Source organism: Chiroxiphia lanceolata, chromosome 8 (genome assembly GCF_009829145.1).
Source record: "Chiroxiphia lanceolata isolate bChiLan1 chromosome 8, bChiLan1.pri, whole genome shotgun sequence".
NCBI lineage: Eukaryota > Metazoa > Chordata > Aves > Passeriformes > Pipridae > Chiroxiphia > Chiroxiphia lanceolata.
This window is the reverse complement of record NC_045644.1, coordinates 2,802,473-2,824,368: the sequence shown is the minus strand read 5'-3', so window position 1 is coordinate 2,824,368 and position 21,896 is coordinate 2,802,473. Positions and strand designations below refer to the sequence as shown.

The following is a 21,896-nucleotide window of genomic DNA, read 5'->3' as shown; positions in this document are numbered from 1 at the left end:
GAATCAGAAGCTGTCAAAGCTGTTGCTGAGAAGAACAAACAAACTGGAGGACAATGGTAAATGCAACTGATTGTACTCAGATGTTAATGAAGAAATGTAAGCATGAACATTGCTATTCACAGCTCTACTGTTCCTGACAAAGGCAAAAACAATACCATGTGCTCAGTGGAGTGATATGGGGTCATAGTTCTGCCTCTACATTCTTGAAAAATAAGACCTTTGTACCGACCAGGGAGCCCAAGCATCCAGAAAGCAGTTTTGCAGAGAAGGCCCTGGGGATCCTGGTGAGTGAAATGACCATGAGGCAGCAATGTGCCCTCACAGCAAAGTCAGCCAGTGACATCCTGATGCTGCCTTCAGAGGCGTGTTGCCTGAAGGTCAGGGAGGGTGATTCTTCCCCTCTGCTCAGCACTGGGGAGAAACACCTGGGGTACAGGTTCCAGTCCTGGGCTCCCCAGCACAAAAGACATGGATGGACTTAATGGAGCAAGTCTAGCAGAGGACCACTAAGATGATTAAAGATCTGGAGCATCCCTCATATAAGGAGAGGCCAAGAGAAGAGAAGGCTCAGGGAGGTCTCATCAATGTGTACAAATATCTGATGGGATGGAGTATGCCAAACTCCCCTCAGTGGTGCCTGGTGGCAGGATGAGAAGAAACAGGCATGAACTGAAGTACATTAAGCTCCATTTAAACATAAGAAAAAGGAATTTTACTGTGAGGGTTGTCAGGCAGTGGAGTAGGTTGCCCAATGATTTTATAGATTCCTCAATTCTTCAACATACTCAGACCAACTGGTCACAGTCCTGAGCAACTTCTTTTCTCTGATACTGCTTTTGAATATGGGGATAGACTTGAGGATTTCCACATCATCCAGCCAGAGCTGGTTTGTGACATGGTGAACAGAAAAATTTATGGATGGTATCAAGGAGATTCAAGAATAGAGGAGGACTAAATGCACTGTGGTTAAATTTATCCACAATAATTAAATCTTCTAGGTGTGGTTCTTGAACACAAACTTGGCTAACAGGCTTCTTGCCAGGCCTCACCACTTTCAGCTGACTGGTGCATTTCTGGCACATCCAGTGAAAGTTCTGGAACTTATATGAGGGTCTATGCCTTGATAACAGGCACCTTTGACTCACAGTTGCTAAAAGGCCGGCGTCCTCTGTACATAACGTGCCTTAGGTTATCTCTCTTCTCTATTGCACAAACTGACATCAGAGCACCATGATGTTTTTTGCAAAATAAAGTACCATAAAAGTCTGCAAATAATGGGGGTTATTAGGACGCATTCCTAGCAGCATGTCAGCAATCTTTTGCTGTTCTCACATCAGTAATAAACAGAAACTATTGCCTCAGCTCTTGACCACCTATCACTGAGATAGAATACATGGGATTGGATTTGTTTTACTGTAATCAAAAGACATCAGGAACAAGAAACCAAAATAAGTTTGCCTAAGAAAATCAGCCTCAACTGACTGATGATATCTTCTATCAGAGCTCAGCTGTTTGCTGGAACAAGTATTCCATAAGCTATACTGTTATACTTGGATTAAAGAAAAAAGGTCATCTTTTCTATGCAATTTCAGTAAAAAAATTCAGTTTCAAACTACTGAAGATTGAATTTTTCAATCACAGTTGACATTTTTGGTGGTACTTAGAGCTGTTAGAGACTACTGAAAGCTCTGCTGCCTCCATTGATCAATCATTTTCTTTAAGAAATAAATAGATAAAAATATTTACTTACTGTAATACTATGTGTTATAGATCCATGAACTGGTTTTCTGTCATGTGCTTCTTGCAGGAGGGAGCTTGAACATAATCAGTCTTCACAGTGATCCTGCCCAGGAACGCTCTGCAGAGCTTCAATTCTTAGATATTTTGTGTTGTACACAGGTAGGTAATACCCCATCAGGGGAGCAACCTGCACTGCTCATATTTTTACTCTTAGTCTGCTTTGCTTCGTCCCTACAACAGGAAAAATGTTTGGTTGTCTAAGAAAGTGGTAAAAAATAAGTATCAGAAATATTAAGAAGAGACATTCACAGGTGAAATCAATCTGTACAGCACCCATACCTGTGACTAACTAAACCCATAATATGAACAGAGCTGCATTTCCCTCATGACATGACACACGTGCATTTTGGTCACATAACAAACGAAGGTCTCTGACAGCCCTGCATTTAAAGGGTTTCTAGAAAAGGGTGTCAGAACAACTCTGCAAATGCTTCTTATGGGCCATATCTGCTCCTACCTTACATGACCAGGCTGCTGCATTCTTTCCTACTGCTTTACATCTGATCCTCAAGCCTGGCTTTTGGCTTCCAGCCCTTTTTATACTCCTCTATTCAAATCACAGTCAGTTCTTTGAAAAGCTTTGAGTGATCTTCCATCTTCCTTTTGTGCCTGTTTCTTTTCTGAGCTTTACTGAGACAAAATACACCTGGCAGTATCAGCTGGCTGCTGAAAGAGAAGCTGTGAACAGAGAAGGCAATTTGGCTCCAAGACTTCCAACTCTTCAGTGTTACCATCTGTTCACCTTCATGCCCTGACCTTGCCTTCAAACCAGAAGGACCAGCAGGAAGGAAATGATGCTACTAGTTATTCAAGGGAGTTGCTCAAGGAGAGTCATCTCTTCAGATGCTCTGAAAATGTATTTGTAGCTAACTCTCTGGCCACGATATTATATCTTTGCCAAGGATTTTTGTTCAGCCTATTTACCTCCCAGAAGTTATCCTAATCCAAAAAAAAAAATTATCTTAAAGCAATTTTTCTTCTGGATAAACATAGAAAAACAGAGAAGAAGTTAAATTAAGCTAATTCAAAATTAATCAACTCTGTTTACTTGGGATGTTAGTAGATTAAAAATTTTTTCTAAATTTTTATTTACATGTTGTTCAAGGAAATTCAAAAACTAGTAGAGTAAGAATTCCTTCATGTGGTGTAACTGTGGTACCGTGTCTCACTGTATTTGTGTTTTGAGTCCGTTTATGAGCTGAGAAACAGCTGTGGTTCTAAGGGAGAGGAAAAACCATGTTACAGTTACTTAATGCTTTTAATCCTAAAGAAGCCAACCGAACTAAAGGTATTGATTCCCAGAGATACAAGCCTACATTGTTAGCCAATGGTAGTTTTGATGATTTCCCCACTCAGCCCAGCTCATGTTAGGTCTTTCCAAAGATTCCCTGGACTGAGATGTCTACATTGTACTGCTCCATGCTGTGTCTGTTTTAGGAATTTTATCTTCTTTCAGAGGTTAAAAACCAGAAAAAACAAAAAGCCATAATGGAAAAGTCAGGATTGCTGGTTTTAGACTTTCCTCTGCTCAAGGCCCCAAGCCTTTCATATAAATGCTTTTCATATAAAAATTGTGTACTTTTGTTTGTCATTTAAAGGAGAAGTGGATTTTGTTTGTATCTATCATAATTCTTAACACTTCCTAATACTTTTTATTGCATTTCTTCCTTGCACTAATCAAAGATCTGAAAGCATCAAGCAGCTTGACTTAGAAATGTGTAGTTTTAGTAATTAAATTCTGCACCAAGGAAAAAATTATCAGTTTTTAAAAAATCATCATATCTCCAATCTAATACTCAGTGCAACATAATCTAGTTTTCTGAGCTGTATGTTTAATTTTCTCTGAATCAAAAATTTAGCAAGATAGAATGTGTAGTATGTGCCATTTCCTTTTATCTTCTTTTTTTTTTCCCCACCTAACCGGGCAGATCATTTCTACCAGTGTGTTTTTTATGATGTGAGGGGTGCTCTACACGTGACCATCCGAGGCAACAGGAGCTTAGCATTTACTGAATGGATGGGCAATGACAACCATAAATATACCTCCCCTGTTTCTCCCCCATTCCCCATTACCAGGCATTATATAACAATCTATAGGCAGGTAAAAGGAGTTAGTAAATTTTGCCACAGTAAATGAAGTCAGTTTTACACATACAAATTTCTGTATCAGATACTGCAAGATGGCAACTATGTCTTGACATTTAACTGTGAACCAAGAGATATCGTTACAGTCAAATATTTTAATTAGCAAATGTTTAAATAAGTTATGTGTGTAACTTTTCTACTCTGACTGGTCTCCCAAATTCTTTGAAAATGACTGAGGCAGTTAAGTGTTTTCCTTCACCCCTGAAAGATCAGGTATCAAGTACACTTCTCAAAAACCATTCTGGAGATATTTGCTGAAATACTTACCGCTTGAATGATGCACTCAGCTTACAAATTTCACAATGAGGGCACATATTGAGGGCAAACATACCTCAGTCTCCACACTGGGAAACTCCCAAAGGCCAAGCCAGAGTGGGCTACACCTTTCTGCAGAGCCTGGCACAACTGGGGCATGACCGTGCCAATACCGGGCAGTAGGTTTTGTTCTTCAGCATTAGAAGACAGAAATGCTTTCAGGGAGGCTGAGGGATTGATAAGGTCTGCCCAGTGGGCTCCACACTGTGTTTGCTGTTATATAAATAACCAAGAATTAGTATAAAGAAGAGAGCCTAGGAGTTGGCTGTACCATAATTCATGGCCAGGCACTGGCCACAGTGACTGACTGCCCAAGTGCTCACAGCCTGCTGGAAAGGTTAGGCAAGGCTCACCTGCCCAACCCAGGCACTTCAGCAAACACATCTTGTTAGATAACAAGAGTTTTGTATTGGTCTATTTGTCTAAAAATAACAGAAAGAAATAAAAAGGGGGAAAGGTGGTGGAGACACCTTAAGATGAAGGAATATAAAATATTTCTTTTTGGCTTTCATTGACTTTCAGATTTTTAGATGGATTGCAAGCTCAACAAATCTGGTCCAAGAACAGCTCGGATCAATAGAAATATTCAAAGTACTCACAAAAGACTCTGCATTGTATTTGCAAGTTATCTGTTGTAAGAATCTCATACATCTCATCCCCTCAATGACCCATATTCTTTCCTTGAGGATTTCACTGTGCTGCAACTGCCTTGCCTTTGGTGTTCCCTGGTTCACGTGAACACGATAACACAATGAACTGACTTTTTCTTGTCATAAGCATTCATGAGTCACCCCTTAAAAAAGAAGAAGACAATAGCCATTGACTTGTTCCATTGTTCTCTTCATAGCTGCCCCCCTACATTGTAGGAAGATCGGTGTCACTTTGAACCAAGAACTGGAGCTAAGAATAGTAATAAGAAGGACTTTTACTGAGCTGACCAGCAGCCTTGAAAGAGAAATAAATGCTACCACAAGCCTTTTCCAACAAGATTTGGTGGAGCACTTAAGGAAAGAGTGGTTAAAAAAAGAAAATATGAGTAGATGTCAGTTATTAAAAAACAGTATCTGCATTTACTAAGAGCACTACAATGACTACACTATTCAATCTAAAATTCAGGATTTGATATATAGTCAGAGAAGACATACATAGCCAAGTAATGGTGAGGAAAACCTCAGACCTTAAAGCAAATATGACAGTGTAAATACAACTATGGGGACGTTGATATATTTTCTATTTATTCACCAGTATTTAATAGAGTAGGAAATTATAGAGACACCTGGTGTTTTGCTGCAATTATGTAGGTTGCAGTTGCATGATAATAGAAATTTATTAGAAACCATTAGCTACTCCACATACTTCACTCATAAATATTAAGTACATCTGAATAGCTAAACTTTCATCCTCAATCTATGTTATCTCTTAGCCCTCTTTCCCTTCAGGACCCTTCCTAAGAAAATTCCTTTCTAGCTGTATGCAACTACTTTTTATCACAGTGGCACATGATAAGTCAAAGGCATTGAACTGTGATAGAAGGGTTTTTTCCCTTGAGAAGATTTGAACATGTTCCCAGCACCCTCAGCTCCTCTTCATCAGACTTTTGCCCCAGACCCTTTCTCAGCTCGACACACTCCAGCACATCAATGACTTTTTTGCAGGGGGGAGCCCAAAACTGAACCCAGCATTTGAGGTGCCTCACCAGTGCTGATTCCCTGGTTGTCCTAGACATACTGCACAATGGCACTCAGGATGCCATCCTGAGTTGCAATAAATTTTGCAATAATATTGCAATAATATTGCAATAAATATTTCAATGTTGCAATAAAGGTGCCAACGGTCTGTTGACTCAGGTGGAGCAGACCTGAGAGCAGACATTGAAGTTCATTTTGACCTGTCTTGGCCACAGTCCCGGGCCAGCCTTATCACACACAGTCCAGTGCTAAGGATGAAAATGCCCTTTCCATGTGTCGTGGATGTGTTACTGCAGAAGTACAACTGTGCTCCTTCCCAAGCTGGCAAAGAATGAGCTTGGCAATTTTGGAAGGATGAGGAGAAAGTAATAGAACATATTGAGTATTGTCAGGCTGAGAAAAAGTGTAAAGAAGGGAAGGGTAAAGGTAATATTTGTGCTGTCTTAGGAGCATGTTTATCTTATGCCTAACAAGAAGCAAAAAATTTGCCTGCTCCCGCAAAGATTGCCGATGGGGAATATAGTGCTCTGAAATCAGAAAACGAGGTGCTAAAATCGTCTTTGGCTTTTGAGAGGGATTTGGGAGAGAAATTAGAATCTCGAGTGAATAAACTGACTACTGAGAACGAGTTGCTCAGGGCGGAGGTCAGAGAGCTTAAATTGTTGCTTCCGAGAAGTGATAAGAAACTGCAGTTAAAGAAACAGAACCTGTCGGTAGTCGGGAAACCTCGTTGTTAAGTCTGTATCTTATTTCGACACCGAGATTTACAGCAGTGCTAACAAGGATGATGGATGTGTGGACCTTTCAGACACTGAGTGTCAGAGAGTAGGCAGGTTCCAGCCAGGCATTCTTAGAGTGACAGCCCTTTTGCCACCTTGCAATTTTCAAAGAAGTTTGTGTTTTCAAGAAGTACTGCACTCCAGGAAGGCATTATTAACCCTGATAATGCTCATTTATTGCTAGTAGTTGTTATCTTTTTCCCTGCAGAAGTGCAAGTGGAAAAACTGGCACCTCTGCCTTACATGAAGCAGAGCTTTGGTATTGCAAAAAGAAAAAAAAAAAAAAAAGCTATACTGCCTGCACTTGAAATTATTTATGGGCAAAGAAAAAAACCCAAATTAAACAGCAACAACAAAAAAACAATCCCTAGGCATGGGACTTTTGTTTTCCAGAATTGATTTTGACTGACGGTGAAGTGCTAGGTTAACCTGTATCAATAATTATACTATCATGGTAATTCTATAATTAGGATTTGTATGAATTTTACAGAAGTGCCTGACTCAGGCAGTAAGTCACAGACATAAGCTGTTATGCAGTGCTGATCTCACAGCAGATCTGGACCACAAATTTGACCTTCCCAGATTTTTTCACGACTCAGGTATGTGATAGTCCCCTGTTCTTGAAGGAGAACCCCATACACAAACAATATATAGCTTGAAAAAACTCTGTATTAGAGATGATGTCCTTCAAGACAGTAAAATTTTGAGTGCCAAATGCAGAGCCATTTTCAGGAATCAAGACAAGAAATATCAACCTAGAAACACTGCCTTCCTGGTTTTGTAATTACATAATTTATATTGGAAATCAACCATAATAGAAAATAATTTAAATTGCTCATTTTCTTAACAAGAACTTGTCACAAATATTCAGACATTATATGGGATGATCCTTATGCAATTGGAAGAATAATTTTTGTCTTTCAGCCATGCGTGATTATCTAGGTATTTCCAGCTACATAAAACCTTCTTCATTTGAAATGTTTCATTATTCCATGAAATTTTTATGCAAAATTTTATCTGCTTCTCAAAAAATTGGAAGTGATAGGAAACAGGATTTAAGAGAAGGCTCAGGAGAGTATAACAGTAGCACTTGAGTTCAAATATTTTGCTTGCCAGCACTGACCGCAGTGAAAACAGAAAACATTAGAGGGCAGCTCCAACAGTCCCTTGGCTGAAGGGTAAAGACCTGAGATTTACTGAGTACCTCTTACAGGTACAGATGGGCTCCATTACCGTTTGTAATGTACTCACAGCTACCCTATGGAAAAGGAGGACTCTTGATCTTAATTTACATCTGAAAAAGTGGGAAACAAACTCCTGTTTGTTGTGGAGCAAGAACCAGCCACCTGTGTTCTCTACAACCCAGGCTGTATTTTTCACTAGCAGAGTCAAGATAACCATCTTGAGAGAAGTAAGCTGATGGTTCAGGTACTGTGATAAGATTTGACAACCTTATACTGTAGAGGTTGTTAATTTGAGGGTTGTTAATGGGCTGCAAACTTTCCCTGGTCTTCTGGCTTCTTTCAAAGCTGAGGTTTTTTGTCACGCCCACCTCTTTTCACGAGATGAGCCACCAGCATAGAAAGCCTGTCATACTTGGATTTTTATCTTGAATTGTGATGAAATTACTCAAGGCAAGGAAATTGCTCAGTCCCTCAAATTACTCTGCCAAAAGTGGTCAGTTGTTGGTGTTTATCAAGGCTTACAGGATCTGGTATGGAATTAGTTTCTTCACTTTTTGTTTCAAGAGAAACCCTACAAGACTGAAAACAGCAATTAGGGGCAGATCTCGTCCTGATCTGCAGCTTCTTCATGAGGGGAAGCAGAGGGACAGACATGATCTCTCCAGTGGAGCAGTGACAGGACCCAAGGGAATGGCCTGAAGTTGTGTCAGGGGAGGTTTAGGTTTTATCAGAATAAGGTTCCCTCCCAGAGGGTGGTTGGGCACTGAACAAGCTCCCCAGGGCAGTGGGCACGGCCCCAAGGCTTCCAGACCTCAAGGACTGTTTGGACAACCATCTCAGGGACAGGGTGGGATTGTTGAAGTGTCCTGGGCAGGGCCAGGAGTTGGACTTGATGATCCTTGTGGGTCCCTTCCAACTCAGGCTATTTTATGATTCTGCCAGGGGCCAACAGCAATAATAAATGATGCTTGAGAAACATGAGATAGAACAGAAGTTGAAGTCATGTTCTCCTGGATGACAAAACAGTCCAGTGCTTGGAAAGATCAGAGAATCCAGTCACACTTGATCCTCATCTTGTTATCACCAAAACATGAAAAAAATGAGGGGAAAAGGGCGTTCTAGATCAGTTTTAAAAATTAACCAACTTCTTCCACTCTCATATATCCAGGCTCAGGTTTACATTAATAGAACCTGTTTATAGAACTTAAACTGCAACTTAAACATTTCAGTTTTACCATTAAGACAGCAAACAACAAACACAAAAGCTTAGAGACCACAAAACTGACTCCCCACAGAACCGCTGAAACAGCATTTTTGTTATATGGAGATGAAGATCACTGATGTGAATTGGGATTAATAGGCATGAATCAGTAAGCATATTCCTAATGTTTATTCTAGAGCTTCTGGTAATCTAGCAGCACAGTTTCTTTCAGAATTCAACTGGCATTTAAAGATCTATCTGTCAAAGGAGACAGTTTTATTTAGATTCGGGTTCATTCCTATTCTCAGAACCAGGTTCCCGAAGCTGTATTGGGCCAGCAATAACTATCACACTTTCTAGGCCAGAGCTTGCCTCTCTCTTGGGCCTGTTAATACAGCCTTGGTAGCACCTGGAAGAGTAGTCATAGGCCCTGCACACCACCAGTTCACACCGCAGGTAAACCACTGGATCGCTCCAAACAAACTGGAAGGCCGTGAATTTAAATCGCAGGATGTGTCTGTGGGGTGAATAATATGCAGCATAGGTAGAATCTCGAGCACACCTGAAAAGAAGCCAAAAAAAAAAAAATCTCGTGAATACACACTGCAGTCGGTCATTTACATGCAGTAGAACACAGGGAGTGAGAAGTGGTTTCTAAACATAATGAAACTGGGTTTAGAAACCCTCAAGCAGGAAAAACAAAATGCCCTTCTTTGGCAGAAATAAACCATGTTACCTCCCCCTCAGGCTGTTGTGTGTCCAGATACATGGTGTTTGTATGTATTTTGAAGGTAAATTAACCTTATCTGAGGTATGTCACTGCTATCTCCTGGATAATAACAATCCATGGTGAACCAGCCATAGCCACTCAGTTTACTTGTCATTTTAAGCTGTGGGGTATGTGTGTTATATTTTGGGTCAATCTATCCCCTTTTCCCCAGTAAACCCCAAATGCCCTGTTTATTAATTAGAAGTTGATCTTAATGTATGCTATATTCACACTATTCCACTAAATGAATAAAATTTAAAAAAAAAAAAGGGAAAGGGAAAGGGAAAGGGAAAGGGAAAGGGAAAGGGAAAGGGAAAGGGAAAGGGAAAGGGAAAGGGAAAGGGAAAGGGAAAGGGAAAGGGAAAGGGAAAGGGAAAGGGAAAGGGAAAGGGAAAGGGAAAGGGAAAGGGAAAGGGAAAGGGAAAGGGAAAGGGAAAGGGAAAGGGAAAGGGAAAGGGAAAGGGAAAGGGAAAGGGAAAGGGAAAGGAAGGAAAAATGGGACAGATATAGGAGTTCAAAGGCAGTTCTATCTGCAATTGTTATGCATGAGAGCTCACCCATTCCTGATTATATCATAGGTTACTGCCGTAGAGTTATGGGGAGCTGGAGATGCCACACACGTGTCCAGAAAGAGCACCAGGTTTGGATCAGAGCTGTGCAGGTAGGCTTGAAGGAACAAGTTCTGGTTGATATGGACATAGTATGGTGAGTCGTACACCGGCCGTGAGAAGTATGAAGAGTCATAAAACGTGAGGTTCACATCATATCTGCTGTACTGAGTTTCATTGACTTCAAAATTGTTGTCTGCGACGTACATCGTTTGTGCCCATGTGTCCTCGAGCATCTTGCAGTTGACATGCAGGTGAAGGTTTCTGTTTCTTGTGATTACAGCACCAGAAGAAGACCCTTTAATAACGTTGGAATAGCTGATTGTGTTGTTGTTTCCCTGTTTGGCGCATAAAAGGCAAAATTAATTCATGTAGTCAGGTACCCTATTGTACATTCAAACTTTGCTGTATCCTCACAGCAACGCACACAGTAAAGACATCATTCCCCAGAAAGTCTGCCACAGGAAAGTTTGAATCCAGTAATTTCTGTCCTCAAGATAAGAATCTGTAATCTCCATGTGATATACAGTGCCTACAAGGTTGGCCTAGAAAATTACTCACATTAAATGTAGACATAACTGAATTAAATATAACCTGTAAAATACTTTAAACATTATAGATGTAAAGGTTCAGGTCCAGCACAGTATTTAAGCTAAAATCTGGCTTCAAACATGATTGGTCATATTTAATGAAAGCTTTGAGACGTTTTTAATCATCGCATTTAGCCTGGAACCTTGAAAATGCCAAATATTTTCTTTCTTCCACAACTTATTCCTGAAAAGATTGATAACAGGCTATTAGGGAATGCCCCGGCAGCAGATGCAGGAAATACAAGTGCTAACAAACCTTATGCCTCAGGAGAGGGAGAGGACACTTCCAGTTCCTGCAGACCCCAGTATAGCTTCCAATTTGTGCTGGTTTTCAAAGCTAGTTCTTCTGTTTGAATTATTATATCCTCCCAATGTTTTCCCATTTTGTTGGAACATTTATTCCTACCTCTCTGACTGTGCCGCAGCGAGTGTACGGAATGTCGAATACAACAGCCTCTGATGTGATGTTGGGTGTGCAAAGGGGGTCATTCAAGGTGAGATCCCAAACAGAATAGCCATGGGACTGAAGGAAGTATCTGCTCACAACTACATGCATGTAGTCTGGCAAACACAGCAGTGCTAGTGGATGGCAAAGAAAACATGTTACAAGCTCCCTGAAGTGTCCCAAAAAAGGTTGGAAGTTGTGAATTAAATTAACAATATCTTTTGAAGAAGCAGCTGATATGACTGAAGGAGTTCAGAATCCAAACTGTATATTTGAACCTGCATGAAAATGTTACAGATCTAATTTAAAATAACATGAAATGGGTGAAATTGGTACAACAAGGTTAACAATCAGTGAATTAGCAAATAATTGAGAGGCAATTTTTACTCCTGCTTTAAAGATGAACTTACTAGTGCTTGAATCTGCTATAGTGGAGTAATAGTAGGCCCGAAACCCTCTGTATGTGTATCGAGAGTTGCTGTGGAATCGGACAGTCATCAGGTTTGAGGAGGACGTGTATGTGCGATAATAACCAGAACAGAACTTCCCAAGGAGAGGAGAGGTGTGCAGGGGCCCATCATAAACTTCTATGTAGTCAGAGAGGCATCTGCCACCTTCCATCCTGGGGAGTAAACATGAATACTTAGTTAAATGCTTAATTTTTTATTTTTTTTTTTCACTCAGATTACCTGTTTATAGCAGAAGAGTGCATTTTACTGATGTGACTATCAAACATTCGAGATAGAAATTTAGGTCTCACTAGATGTCAACCATATTTTTTACTAAATAAACAAAAATGAACACATTTCTTATCTCAGATGTGCTTAAAAGCTTTGAAAAAGACCCTTGAAATCAAGTAGGCCTTTGCTTAGTAAGTCCAAGTTATCAGTCCCATACCTTCATCTTCCCAAGTAATAAATTCTTACTTACTGAATATCTTCAAATCTAAGTGTGACAAGGAAGTTGCTCTTTACTTCTATTTCCCACACACAGTTGGCATTGTTTGGATAATTTTGGGGATAAAATGGACTCTGTAATCTACCAGATGAAGAGGAAAGCAAGCCACCACAAGAGTAATCTTCTGCAGAGAAAAATATGAGAAGGAAAAGATATGTATACACCATTTAAAGTTGCTTTTGGAATATGCCTACATGGAGTTTATGTCTAAAATTCAGAGGCAATGACTAGGAGGGTTAGACCAGATGACCTCTGGAAATTCCCTCCAACACCAATCACCCTCTGAACCATAACTGGAGGGGTCTATTTGCTCAGGCCACAAGTCCCCTGAACCTACCTGAGGTTGATGTCACAGTAGTTGTCCAGCTGGAAGTACCTGGTGCTGTAGAGAGAGAGCAGCAAGTGAGAGCACAGCATTTAACCCAAGACCAGGAGACCAGGGCAGGTCATCCCTCCTGAAAGCAAACCCAGGGATACAGGAACACAAACCCCACAGTCAACACTGTCACCTGGTGGGACCCAGCAAGAGCAATCCACAGTCATCCTCTGTGACCCTCAGCAGGGACAGGAGGCGACCAGACCCCTCCAGCCCCACCTGAGCTCAGTGACACAGGGGGAGCTGAGCTGGAGCTGCTGGTGCAGCAGATAGAGAGCAGCACTGGGGGAGGTGGAGAAAGCCCCATCCCTGCCCACCAGGCAAAGAAACAGTGTCTGGCAGCAGCCTCAGGGCCGTGCTGTCCAAAAAGATGCCCCCGAGCAACGATGATCATCAGTTGGCCCATGGGGTCTGGATGCCCACAGGTGTCAGGAGCCATCAGAAGCCCTTTAAGAGAGACTCTCATCTTCTGCCCTGCCAAAGGGTAAAGGTCTTACCTGCAGTGCTGTTGAAGGCAAGAAATGAGGAATAGTAGGCCAGGAAACCTCTCCTGGTGATGCTGATGTCACTGTGAAACAGGACGGTGAGCTGGTGCCCGGAGGATGTGAAGACTCGAGAGGTGTTGGTGCAAACAGTGCCCAGGAGCCGTCCCCCGGGGGACCCGCCATCGAACACCTCGATGGCATCGTAGGAGCAGCTGCTGCCTTCCAGCCTGGCGGGGACAGGGGGCTGTGTGGGCACCGCAGGCTGTGCCGCCTCCCGGCAGGAGCCCCAAGCCTCGGCCGGAGCTGCAGGGCCCAGCCAGCCCAGCCCATCCCCGCCTTGCCCCAGGGCTCGGGCACAGGCAGCCAAGGTCCCTAGTGGGCATGAAGCCGCCCCTGAGCCCACAGCCAGCCCCCCCTGCCCAGGACTCACTCCACATCCGAAAAGCGGAGCTCCACTCTGCGGGCCGGGTCCCACAGCTGAATGCGCCACACGCAGCGGGCATTGTTGGGGTAGGAGTTGGGGTAGCCTGGGCTCTTGATGGAGCCCCACAGACCCTGCAGTAAGCCACCACAGGAGCCTGTCCCTGTGGAGAGGAGCACAGATCTCTTGGCATCCCATCACCTGGAGCTATCAGAGAAAGGCCCCACCAAGGAGGCTCTGCCACAGCCCCACACAGACCGTCCCTCTCGGGCACGTGCCACCAACCCAAAGCATCATCCCGGTGTCCCCCCAACCGGAGCACAGCTTGTGCTCGGCCTGTGCAGTAGCACCAATCTCTGGGGTTGGCCATCCAACAGGACACCTGGGGCAGGAGATAAGCAGACCCCTTAACACCTCTGGACTTAAATGTTGTCAATGACACTGGGGGAGATGGAGCTGGAACTATGGGGTGCTGCAGGGAGAACTCAGTAGGTGAGTGAGCAGCATTTTGCCTAAGAGTAAAACCCTGCTGGCAGTCAGCCTTGTCCAAAAGCCAGGCTCCTTCCAGTGCTGCCCAGAGAGGGGACAAGAGCTCGTGGCACAAAGTGAAGCACAGGAGGCTCCATCTGAATATAAGGAAACACTTTTTCACTGGGAGGGTGACTGAGCACAGGTACAGGTTGCCCACAGAGGTGGTGGACTCTCCATATTGGATACAGCCAAAAGACTCCTGGACACACTCATAGGCAGCAAGCTTTGGGGGACCTGGCTTTAGCAGGTGGACTGGATCAGATGACCTCTGAAAATTCTTTCCAACATTAATCCTCCTGTGATTTATGTGATCCATAACCCCAGGGGTCTGACTACTCCTGCTCCCAGTCCTCTGAACCTACCTGAGGTCCATGTCCCTGTGGTCACCCATCTGGGATTACCTGGTTCTGTAGGGAGAGAGCAGCAGGTGAACACTCAGCATTTTGCCTAAAAGGAACAGTTCATCTGGGAGTGACTCCACCCCACTTTTCACTGGGAGGGTGACTAAACACAGGCAAAGGTTGCCCACAGAGGTGGTGGACTCTCCATCCTAGGAGATAGCCAAAAGCCACCTGATCATGACCTTGAGCAATCAGTTCCAGGCAACCCTGCTTTAGCCAGGGCTTAGGACCCCATTACTCCAGAAATCCCTTCCAACCTCAACCATCCTGTGATCCATAACTGAAGGCAGAAGCTAGTCAGACCCCATAACCCCCCTGGACATACCTGTGGTCCATAGCATGGGGGGCGTCTCGCTGGAGATAGCTCTCACTGCAGGGAGAGAGCAGCAAGTGAGAGTGCAGTGCTTTGCCTAAGAGGATCACCCCTCTGGGAGACCCCCCTATCCAAGGGGAACCTTGGGACAAGGAAACCCGAAAGCCACAGTGGGCACTGTAATGAGGCAGGACTGAGCAGCTGCAGTGTCATCTGCCCCAACACTTGCTCAAGGGCATCCCCACTGTGGCACCATTAAGACTAGTGCAAAATCTCTCCCCCTGAAGAAGTGGCTGCTCAGTCACAAAGGATCCCAAGCAATCCCACGTCATCCTGAGCATCAGGGATGTTACCCTGGGTCTGTAAGTGCAGCCCACATTTGGGTCTTCAGCTCTGATGAACACAGAGCGTCCCAGAGGCAGAACACCCCACGGAAAAGTAGTACATAAATAGAAATCTCTGGTTACCTGCTGGTGGAGGCACTGTTAGTCCTGAATCTGCAAAGAGAGAAAACCAGAGGGTGGGAAGCACTCAGACTCCTCGTCTCCTCTCAGAGTACGTACTATAATCCCATGGAGAGCTATGGAAGGGATCCATGGGGAGGATGGCCTGGCTAAAACCCATCACCCTCCTCAGTCTGCACAGGAGCAGTCTGCAAAATCCCAGACATCATGAGCACAATCTGCAAGTGCAGAAGAGTGCTCCCTCTGAAACATGGGCCCCTGCATCAGGGATGTGGACCTATGACCCTCTGCTGCCCTGCAGAGCACAGAGCAAGGGTTGGACAGGCTTCACCCCGCCTCACACAAACACCACGTGGGTTTTCTTCAGGAAACTGCCCCCAAAAGACAAAAACCCACCTGAGCATATGACAGAAGCATCTCCATGATGACAGACATAGTACTGGTAGCTGTAGGGGCACTGCAACAAATTGTCTTCATACCCTGCACAATTCACCTCCGTGATCAAGTACGGGTATGAGTCACTCGAAGGGAAATTGTGCATCACTCCAAGGGGTGATCCGCAGTCGAGCTGCCTGCACGCAACCTCAGCATCTTCCATGTTCCACAGGTATCCACACACCTTCTCCCAGCTTCCAAGGAACTGGATTTCCACGTTGCCTGCGCAGCGGTTCGGCCCACCGCTCAGCCTCAGCCTCGGCCACGACTCTTGGAGAGACACAAACCCCTGTGTCAGGCCAGCAGTGCTCTGGGCTCAGGCAGCGGCATTGGACAGGAGAGCACAGGCTCCCACGTCCTCTCTGGGCACCCATCTGCACCCACAGCACAGCTCAGGGCTGGCAGCCCCTGCTTGGTCTCCCGTGCTGAGGGACAGACAGGTTGGGCCAGCAGCAGGTCCCATCCCCGTGCCCAGGGCCACTAGAAGGGCCTTGGCAGACATACTCACCATAAGCTATGACTGGAACCGTGCAGAAGAATAAGCAGGGAAAAAAAACACAAAGAGAGTAAACGAATTAGGACAAATTTTCTGGAAGCTGTCAGTGCTCTCTACCCTTTCCCCAGCGAGTCACGTTCCCAGTGAAGGGCACAAGTGATAGATCTTTTTATTTCTAGCAAGGAGGCTGGTTGCTGGAGGGCAGAGCCATCCTTGAGTTCCTGGCTCCCGGATAATTTACTTCTTGCATACATCCCTGGCCCCACCCTAGGGCAAGCATGAGCTTTCTCATCATAATAATTTGTTCCCAAGAATAAATACTATGATAAAAACATAAAGCTATCACTATCATGTGAAGTAATAATCTGGTAAATTCTACTTACAACTCATGGGGTCAAGTGTTGTCGGGGGATGTGGTGCTTCTTCTAGAGAAGAAAAAACATAGATGATACCATATGTGAAGGTAAAAAAGACAAATATGATACAAAACTTCCTCAAACCCTGTTTCAGTCTCTAGGAATTAGTGGCCAACAAATTTTAGATCTAGGAGATTTCTTTTTATTTTAGTAAATCACAGAAGTTTTTCCTTCCATTAACCATCAAATCTCTTTGGGAACCCACCAAAAACCTGCAACTGGTCCAGAGAGTGCCAAGTGCCCTTGAAGTCAGAGTAGTTTTCTCAGGGTACCCAGCCCCCTGAGCTGGAAGACAGGGATGGGGAGCAGAATAAAGCCCCCAAAATCCAAGAGGTAATTGTCAGGGACACCCACAAATCTATGGGGGTGGATGGAATCCACCCAAGGGAGATGGAGGGGCTCAGATTAGAGAAGAGAAGGCTCAGGAGGGGGACCTTATTTCTCTCTATAACTACCTGGAAGGAGATTGTAGCCAGGTGGGGGTCAGTCCCTTCTCTGAAGTAACAAGTGGTAGGACAAGAGCAAATAGTCTCAAGTTGGGCCGGGGAGGTTTAGATTGGAGATTAGGGAAAATATAATCATGGAAAAGGTTGTCAAGCCCTGGAACTGGCTGCCCAGGGCAGCGGTGGGGTCACTGTCCCTGAAGGGATTTAAAAGACATATAAAAGATGTATAGGTGTAAATGTGTGGGCCATGGCTTAGTGGTGGGCTTGGCAGTGCTGGGTTAATGGCTGGACTCAATGATCCAAGAGGTGTTTTCAAACCTAAACAATTCTCTGATTCTCTCTGCTGGTTTCACCTGATCTGATCAGAAGCTGGTGGCTCTGCTACTGGCGTGAGAATAGGCTGTGAACAACTGCCTCTCCCTCCCTTTCTCCAAACCAAAGAAGGACAAAAATCCTAACAGAAATGAAGGTGACACAAAATATCCGGGGAGGTGGTCAGAGCGAGGCCAGTGACAAGGGAGGCTGCACATCCAAAAGCTCCCTGTCACGGGTTCTGCTCACGTTCCCACTACATCTAAACTTCTCTCATTCCCTTCCGCTCCCAACACCACTGATTTCATCAATACCGTGCTGCTGACTGCCGCTGGACCCAGTAACTAGGTCAAAGAAGGGTTTTCCTTGCTAAGGCTCCTGTACAGCTGATGGAAAGCCTCCAGGTGGCACTAGGAGATCGAGGGTGTCCCGCAGGACAGGGCTCTGGCACCCGGGGAAAGGTGATCTCCTTCCTAGCGCTTCTGTGATCAGGTGACAGCACCAAACATATCAAAATTTATAAACATAATCCAAATTAATAAGGGCATTTCATGTGAGTCTTGTTCTGTCTCTGTAAAGGTCATTGGAAAATGGTCTACAAACCTGCCTTCAGTCAAAATTTGTCTGTGCAAACTGTGGATAACTTTGCTCTGGGCTTTCAAATACTCAGAAACTGCTGCATTTATATAGACTCTGTTTTTAACATGGCATTGTGATCCCAAGGTTTTAGCCCAAGGACTGACTTAATGAAGCTTTTCATTGCAGTGATGGCTCTCATTCTTTCTCTGAGAAGAGGGACACACATTCATTATATGCTGCATTTTAAGTGCATGTGTTTACTACCGTATAGATTCTGTATGGGTGCGTTCAGACATGGGAGCCCAGTCTGAAGGATACTGAGACCCTGACTAAACTGGTGGGTTGGCTACATCGGCTACAACTAAACTAGAAGAGTTCTCAGATGCAAGCATCAGCCTGGAGAAAATATTTAGCAATGCCAATTCTATAAAAAATGTGCATTTTTATATAATTTTAAAATTACCTGTTGTTAGAGGCCCTTCTGGTTCAGCATCTCCTGTTGTCCAAGCTGCAGACAGTGTCAACACAAGCAACAACAAAAAATTGAAGAACATTACATGAATTAAGTAATAAGGATGGGAAGTTTGCATGCACAGGATCCCCTGGTGGCACTGGCAAAGGGATGTCAGATGTTTTTCAAGGGAGTGGGTTAGGTGGTGATAAAAATCCCTCTCTATGGACAACCTGATACATGGGAATATGCCCTCACTAATATCATATATCATAAAACTTATTGTCTCTCAAACTCACAGTTTATTTATTTAAAGTGATTTCTGGATGCAGAAGATCCTAACAGGAAGATGTGTAATGTTTTCAGTTATTAGGGTATTTTACAATGCATCCCACCGCACTGCTCCTCATGCATGCAAGGCTTTAAACCTGAATTAATTAGATGATAATGAAAGGATTAAGCAGTAACTCAGTATTTTCCAGTTGAACATCAACATCCCAGCTTAGTTTTCAGAATTACTAATTGCACCTCAAATATTTTTGGAGGGAGTAAATAACAAGGGCATTAAAAACCTGAGGAAATAGCTCTGAATGGTTATTTCTTTCCACCGTGCACGTGGGAGCACAGAAACGGAAAGCAGGTTTTTGCTTTTGGTTCATTATTCCAAGCCAAGTTCATTCCAGAATTTTACACCTGGAAGAGGAAGGGATGGAAAGACAGCAGCTGTGCCAACACGTTTTTCCATCCTACCCTCCTGCATAAAGAATGCAACAGCAGCTGCTTAAAAAGAAATGCCTTGTCTCTCCCAGCACCATGCTGGCACTCTGCTCAGCCGGGGAAGCCTCACCTGAAAAATGGGAAAGTGTTTTTTGAACACAGAAAGACTATTTTACCCTGTCGGAAACATCCTCCCTACCATCAGACCCCCCAATGCCTCTGCAAGCAAATCAAATTACACTTGTAGGAGGAGTTAGCCTGTGGGAAATTAGAATAAAAAAAATTAATTACAGTAATTCCTATTATAGTCTAGTAACTACAACAATGATATCATAGGGACATGTACCGTACTTTTTTTATCTAGTGCACTCTGTTATTAAACACCAATGTGTTGGTCATACCAATGTATCTAATCAAATACAAATTCCATGGTTCAAAGTGTACCTCTTTAAAATAAAAATATCTTTAATCCAGAAAATACTTATTAGTCTTTAAATCCATTACCCCAGTATAAAGAATTGGAAATTTATGTCATTGGCTTTACCGTATATTCATTTGATTTTATTTTACTGGGCTCTTTACAAAAATGGTGAGAAAAAAATTAAATTCATTAAGCAGTTTCAACAAAATTGATTTGCTCAGCTCATAGCTTTTACCTGCTCATGGTTTTCAAAAGAACTAAGCTGTGCTGGTAAATCATCTTTTACCCTTAAATCTCAGTGTTATCCTGAGGTGAAACATAGCCATGGAGGTGATCAGAATTGAGACTTGTTACCTGCATCCAGCTGAATTTGAAGACTTATCATCACCATCCAAGACAAGATCATGGTGGCAGCCATCTCCTTGGAGCTCCTGGTACAGGAGGGCACCAGAATTTATAGGCAGGGACTACACTAAAGGGTGTAGCTCAGCAGCCCAATCTCTCGCTTCAGTAGGTCAACACCACATTCTCCACTGTTCTCACTTCCCTAACTTCCATGTTTGATTTGTTAATCAGGATTTATAGCTTCCTGGTTCTGCAAGAAGACACCACCTGACATCTGATTCAGGGGCAGCAGAGATCAAAAGTGGTTGCAGTAGCTGGTGTTTCTCCCTCCCATCCCTCTTTGGCTGTGAAGTTCAGTTGTGGTCAGTTATGTAACATGTCCCTTTCTTGCTCTTAGGTTTGAGCTGAATCTGAGCCAAAGCTGCTTTTTAAGATGGTGTAGAAGAGCTTTCCTTTTTGGGACTGCACATGTGGAAGGGTAAGACCGAAGTGGGAAACAACTGAGGGGCTTATGGAGACCCTTCGTACTGGCCTGGGCTCTGCTACAGTCACCCTCTGCTGGGAGGGCATCAGACAGAGACAACCATCACATCTCCAGTCCCTTCACATTGTTGTGAAGGTGCAGTTTCAGGGCCTGAGTCAAATCATTAAGGTTGGACGAGGCCTCCAAGATCGTTGAGTCCAACTGTCAACACCTACACCATATCACCCAAGTGCCATGCCAACCTGACTTTTGAACACTTCCAGGGATGGTGATTCCACCAGTTCTCTGGGCATCCTCTTCCAATGCTTGACAACCCTTTTGTGAAGGAATTTTTCATAGTATCCAACCTAAACATCCCCTGGCACAATCTCAGACCATTCCCTCTTGTCCTTTTATCACACCTAACTTGCCATCATGAATTTCTCAAATATTAGTTACTTACCAACTTTCTAGGGGTAGAAGAATTTGGAACTAGAATGCTGAGTTGCCTTGAATTCCCCCAGACTTCATTTATGTATATTTCTGTCCTAACAGATGTCACAAAAACATGCAGTAAAAGTGAGTATCCTCATCTTTTTCTGACCTCCCCCTGTTCATCCTTCAGTGTGCTCTGAAGGATCATCACCAGGGCAGCAAGACTCAGTATGTTTAAGCTCTACAAGCTGTCTACAGCAAATCTGAAACCCCCAAAGTAACATTTTGGCTTTTGTCTCAAATTCAGGCCAAAATTCAGTGGTTATACACTGATCATTGTTAAATGGTACAAACCTTCCCAGAGAACAAGGAGTGTAAGTCTGGGGATAAAGGCAAGTATAGCAAATAAAGGAAAAATCATCCCAAATTCTCTCTTTCTGAAGCCCTTAATAGCATTACAGATCCCTTGACACAGTCCTCCCACTGGAATTTGCCACATATTTAAGGTAACAGTTAAATAATGGCATCCAGAGGAACTCTACAGTGGATTTTTGCAAAGAGAAATTATCATGGTCGGGTTTTGGTGGATCCAAGTGCCCATCAGAGAACCTACATTTGCACAGAACTGCTAAATTTGGCAGTGCTTTAACAATATAGAAAACCACAGAATCACAGAAATATTTAGCCTGGAAGGGACCTCCAGAGGCTGTCTGGTCCAACCCCTGGTTCAAAGTAGGATTATCTTCAATCAGTCAATCAATCAACCTTCAAAGTGTCTCAGGGCCTTAGTTATTTCTGTCATGCAGAATTCTGCATTTTCTTTCATAGAAAAAGTGTGCAAAAACTTCTAGACAATAAAAATTTGACATGATGGATGTTCCTATTCTTATTTTTGGATGGGTTTGGAT

The 21,896-nt window shown here is 43.5% G+C and overlaps 2 protein-coding genes and 1 long non-coding RNA gene across 3 annotated transcripts in view; all 3 read right to left on the bottom strand.

Moving 5' to 3' along the window:
• The window catches only part of DMBT1 (deleted in malignant brain tumors 1), a 50,201-nt gene extending 42,244 nt beyond the window's left edge, over positions 1-7,957 (bottom strand). Inside the window, exon 1 of the mRNA XM_032694964.1 lies at positions 7,939-7,957. Within this exon, the coding sequence (XP_032550855.1) occupies positions 7,939-7,957 (19 nt within the window). The remainder of the gene's footprint in view (positions 1-7,938) is intronic.
• A 1,329-nt stretch (positions 7,958-9,286) lies between these two features.
• On the bottom strand, positions 9,287-16,174 carry LOC116790350 (deleted in malignant brain tumors 1 protein-like). Its single transcript, XM_032695220.1, has 11 exons — positions 15,869-16,174; positions 15,476-15,505; positions 15,021-15,065; positions 13,773-13,926; positions 13,355-13,569; positions 12,819-12,863; positions 12,455-12,605; positions 11,935-12,146; positions 11,486-11,658; positions 10,439-10,827; positions 9,287-9,674 (listed from the first exon to the last, which is right to left on the bottom strand). Exons 1-11 carry the CDS (start codon positions 16,068-16,070, stop codon positions 9,389-9,391), a joined length of 1,902 nt encoding a protein of 633 aa, XP_032551111.1. The 5' UTR covers positions 16,071-16,174; the 3' UTR covers positions 9,287-9,388.
• Positions 16,175-16,794: 620 nt separating this feature from the next.
• Positions 16,795-20,164, bottom strand: LOC116790352. The gene is made up of 3 exons (XR_004358323.1): positions 20,100-20,164; positions 18,620-18,664; positions 16,795-16,828 (listed from the first exon to the last, which is right to left on the bottom strand). It is a non-coding gene; the product is annotated as an uncharacterized LOC116790352 (long non-coding RNA).
• Between the last annotated feature and the right edge of the window lie 1,732 nt (positions 20,165-21,896).

Bases quoted from the DNA above. Each gene is read 5' to 3' on its own strand.
- LOC116790350 (XM_032695220.1), bottom strand. From the start codon at position 16,070: ATGGAAGATGCTGAGGTTGCGTGCAGGCAGCTCGACTGCGGATCACCC. The intron at 15,066-15,475 runs GTAACCAGAGAT...CTCTCCCTGCAG, and splicing joins AACAGTGCCTCCACCAGCAG to TGAGAGCTATCTCCAGCGAG. The intron at 9,675-10,438 runs GTGAGCTCTCAT...GCTTCTTTTCAG, and splicing joins TATGATATAATCAGGAATGG to GTGTGCTCGAGATTCTACCT.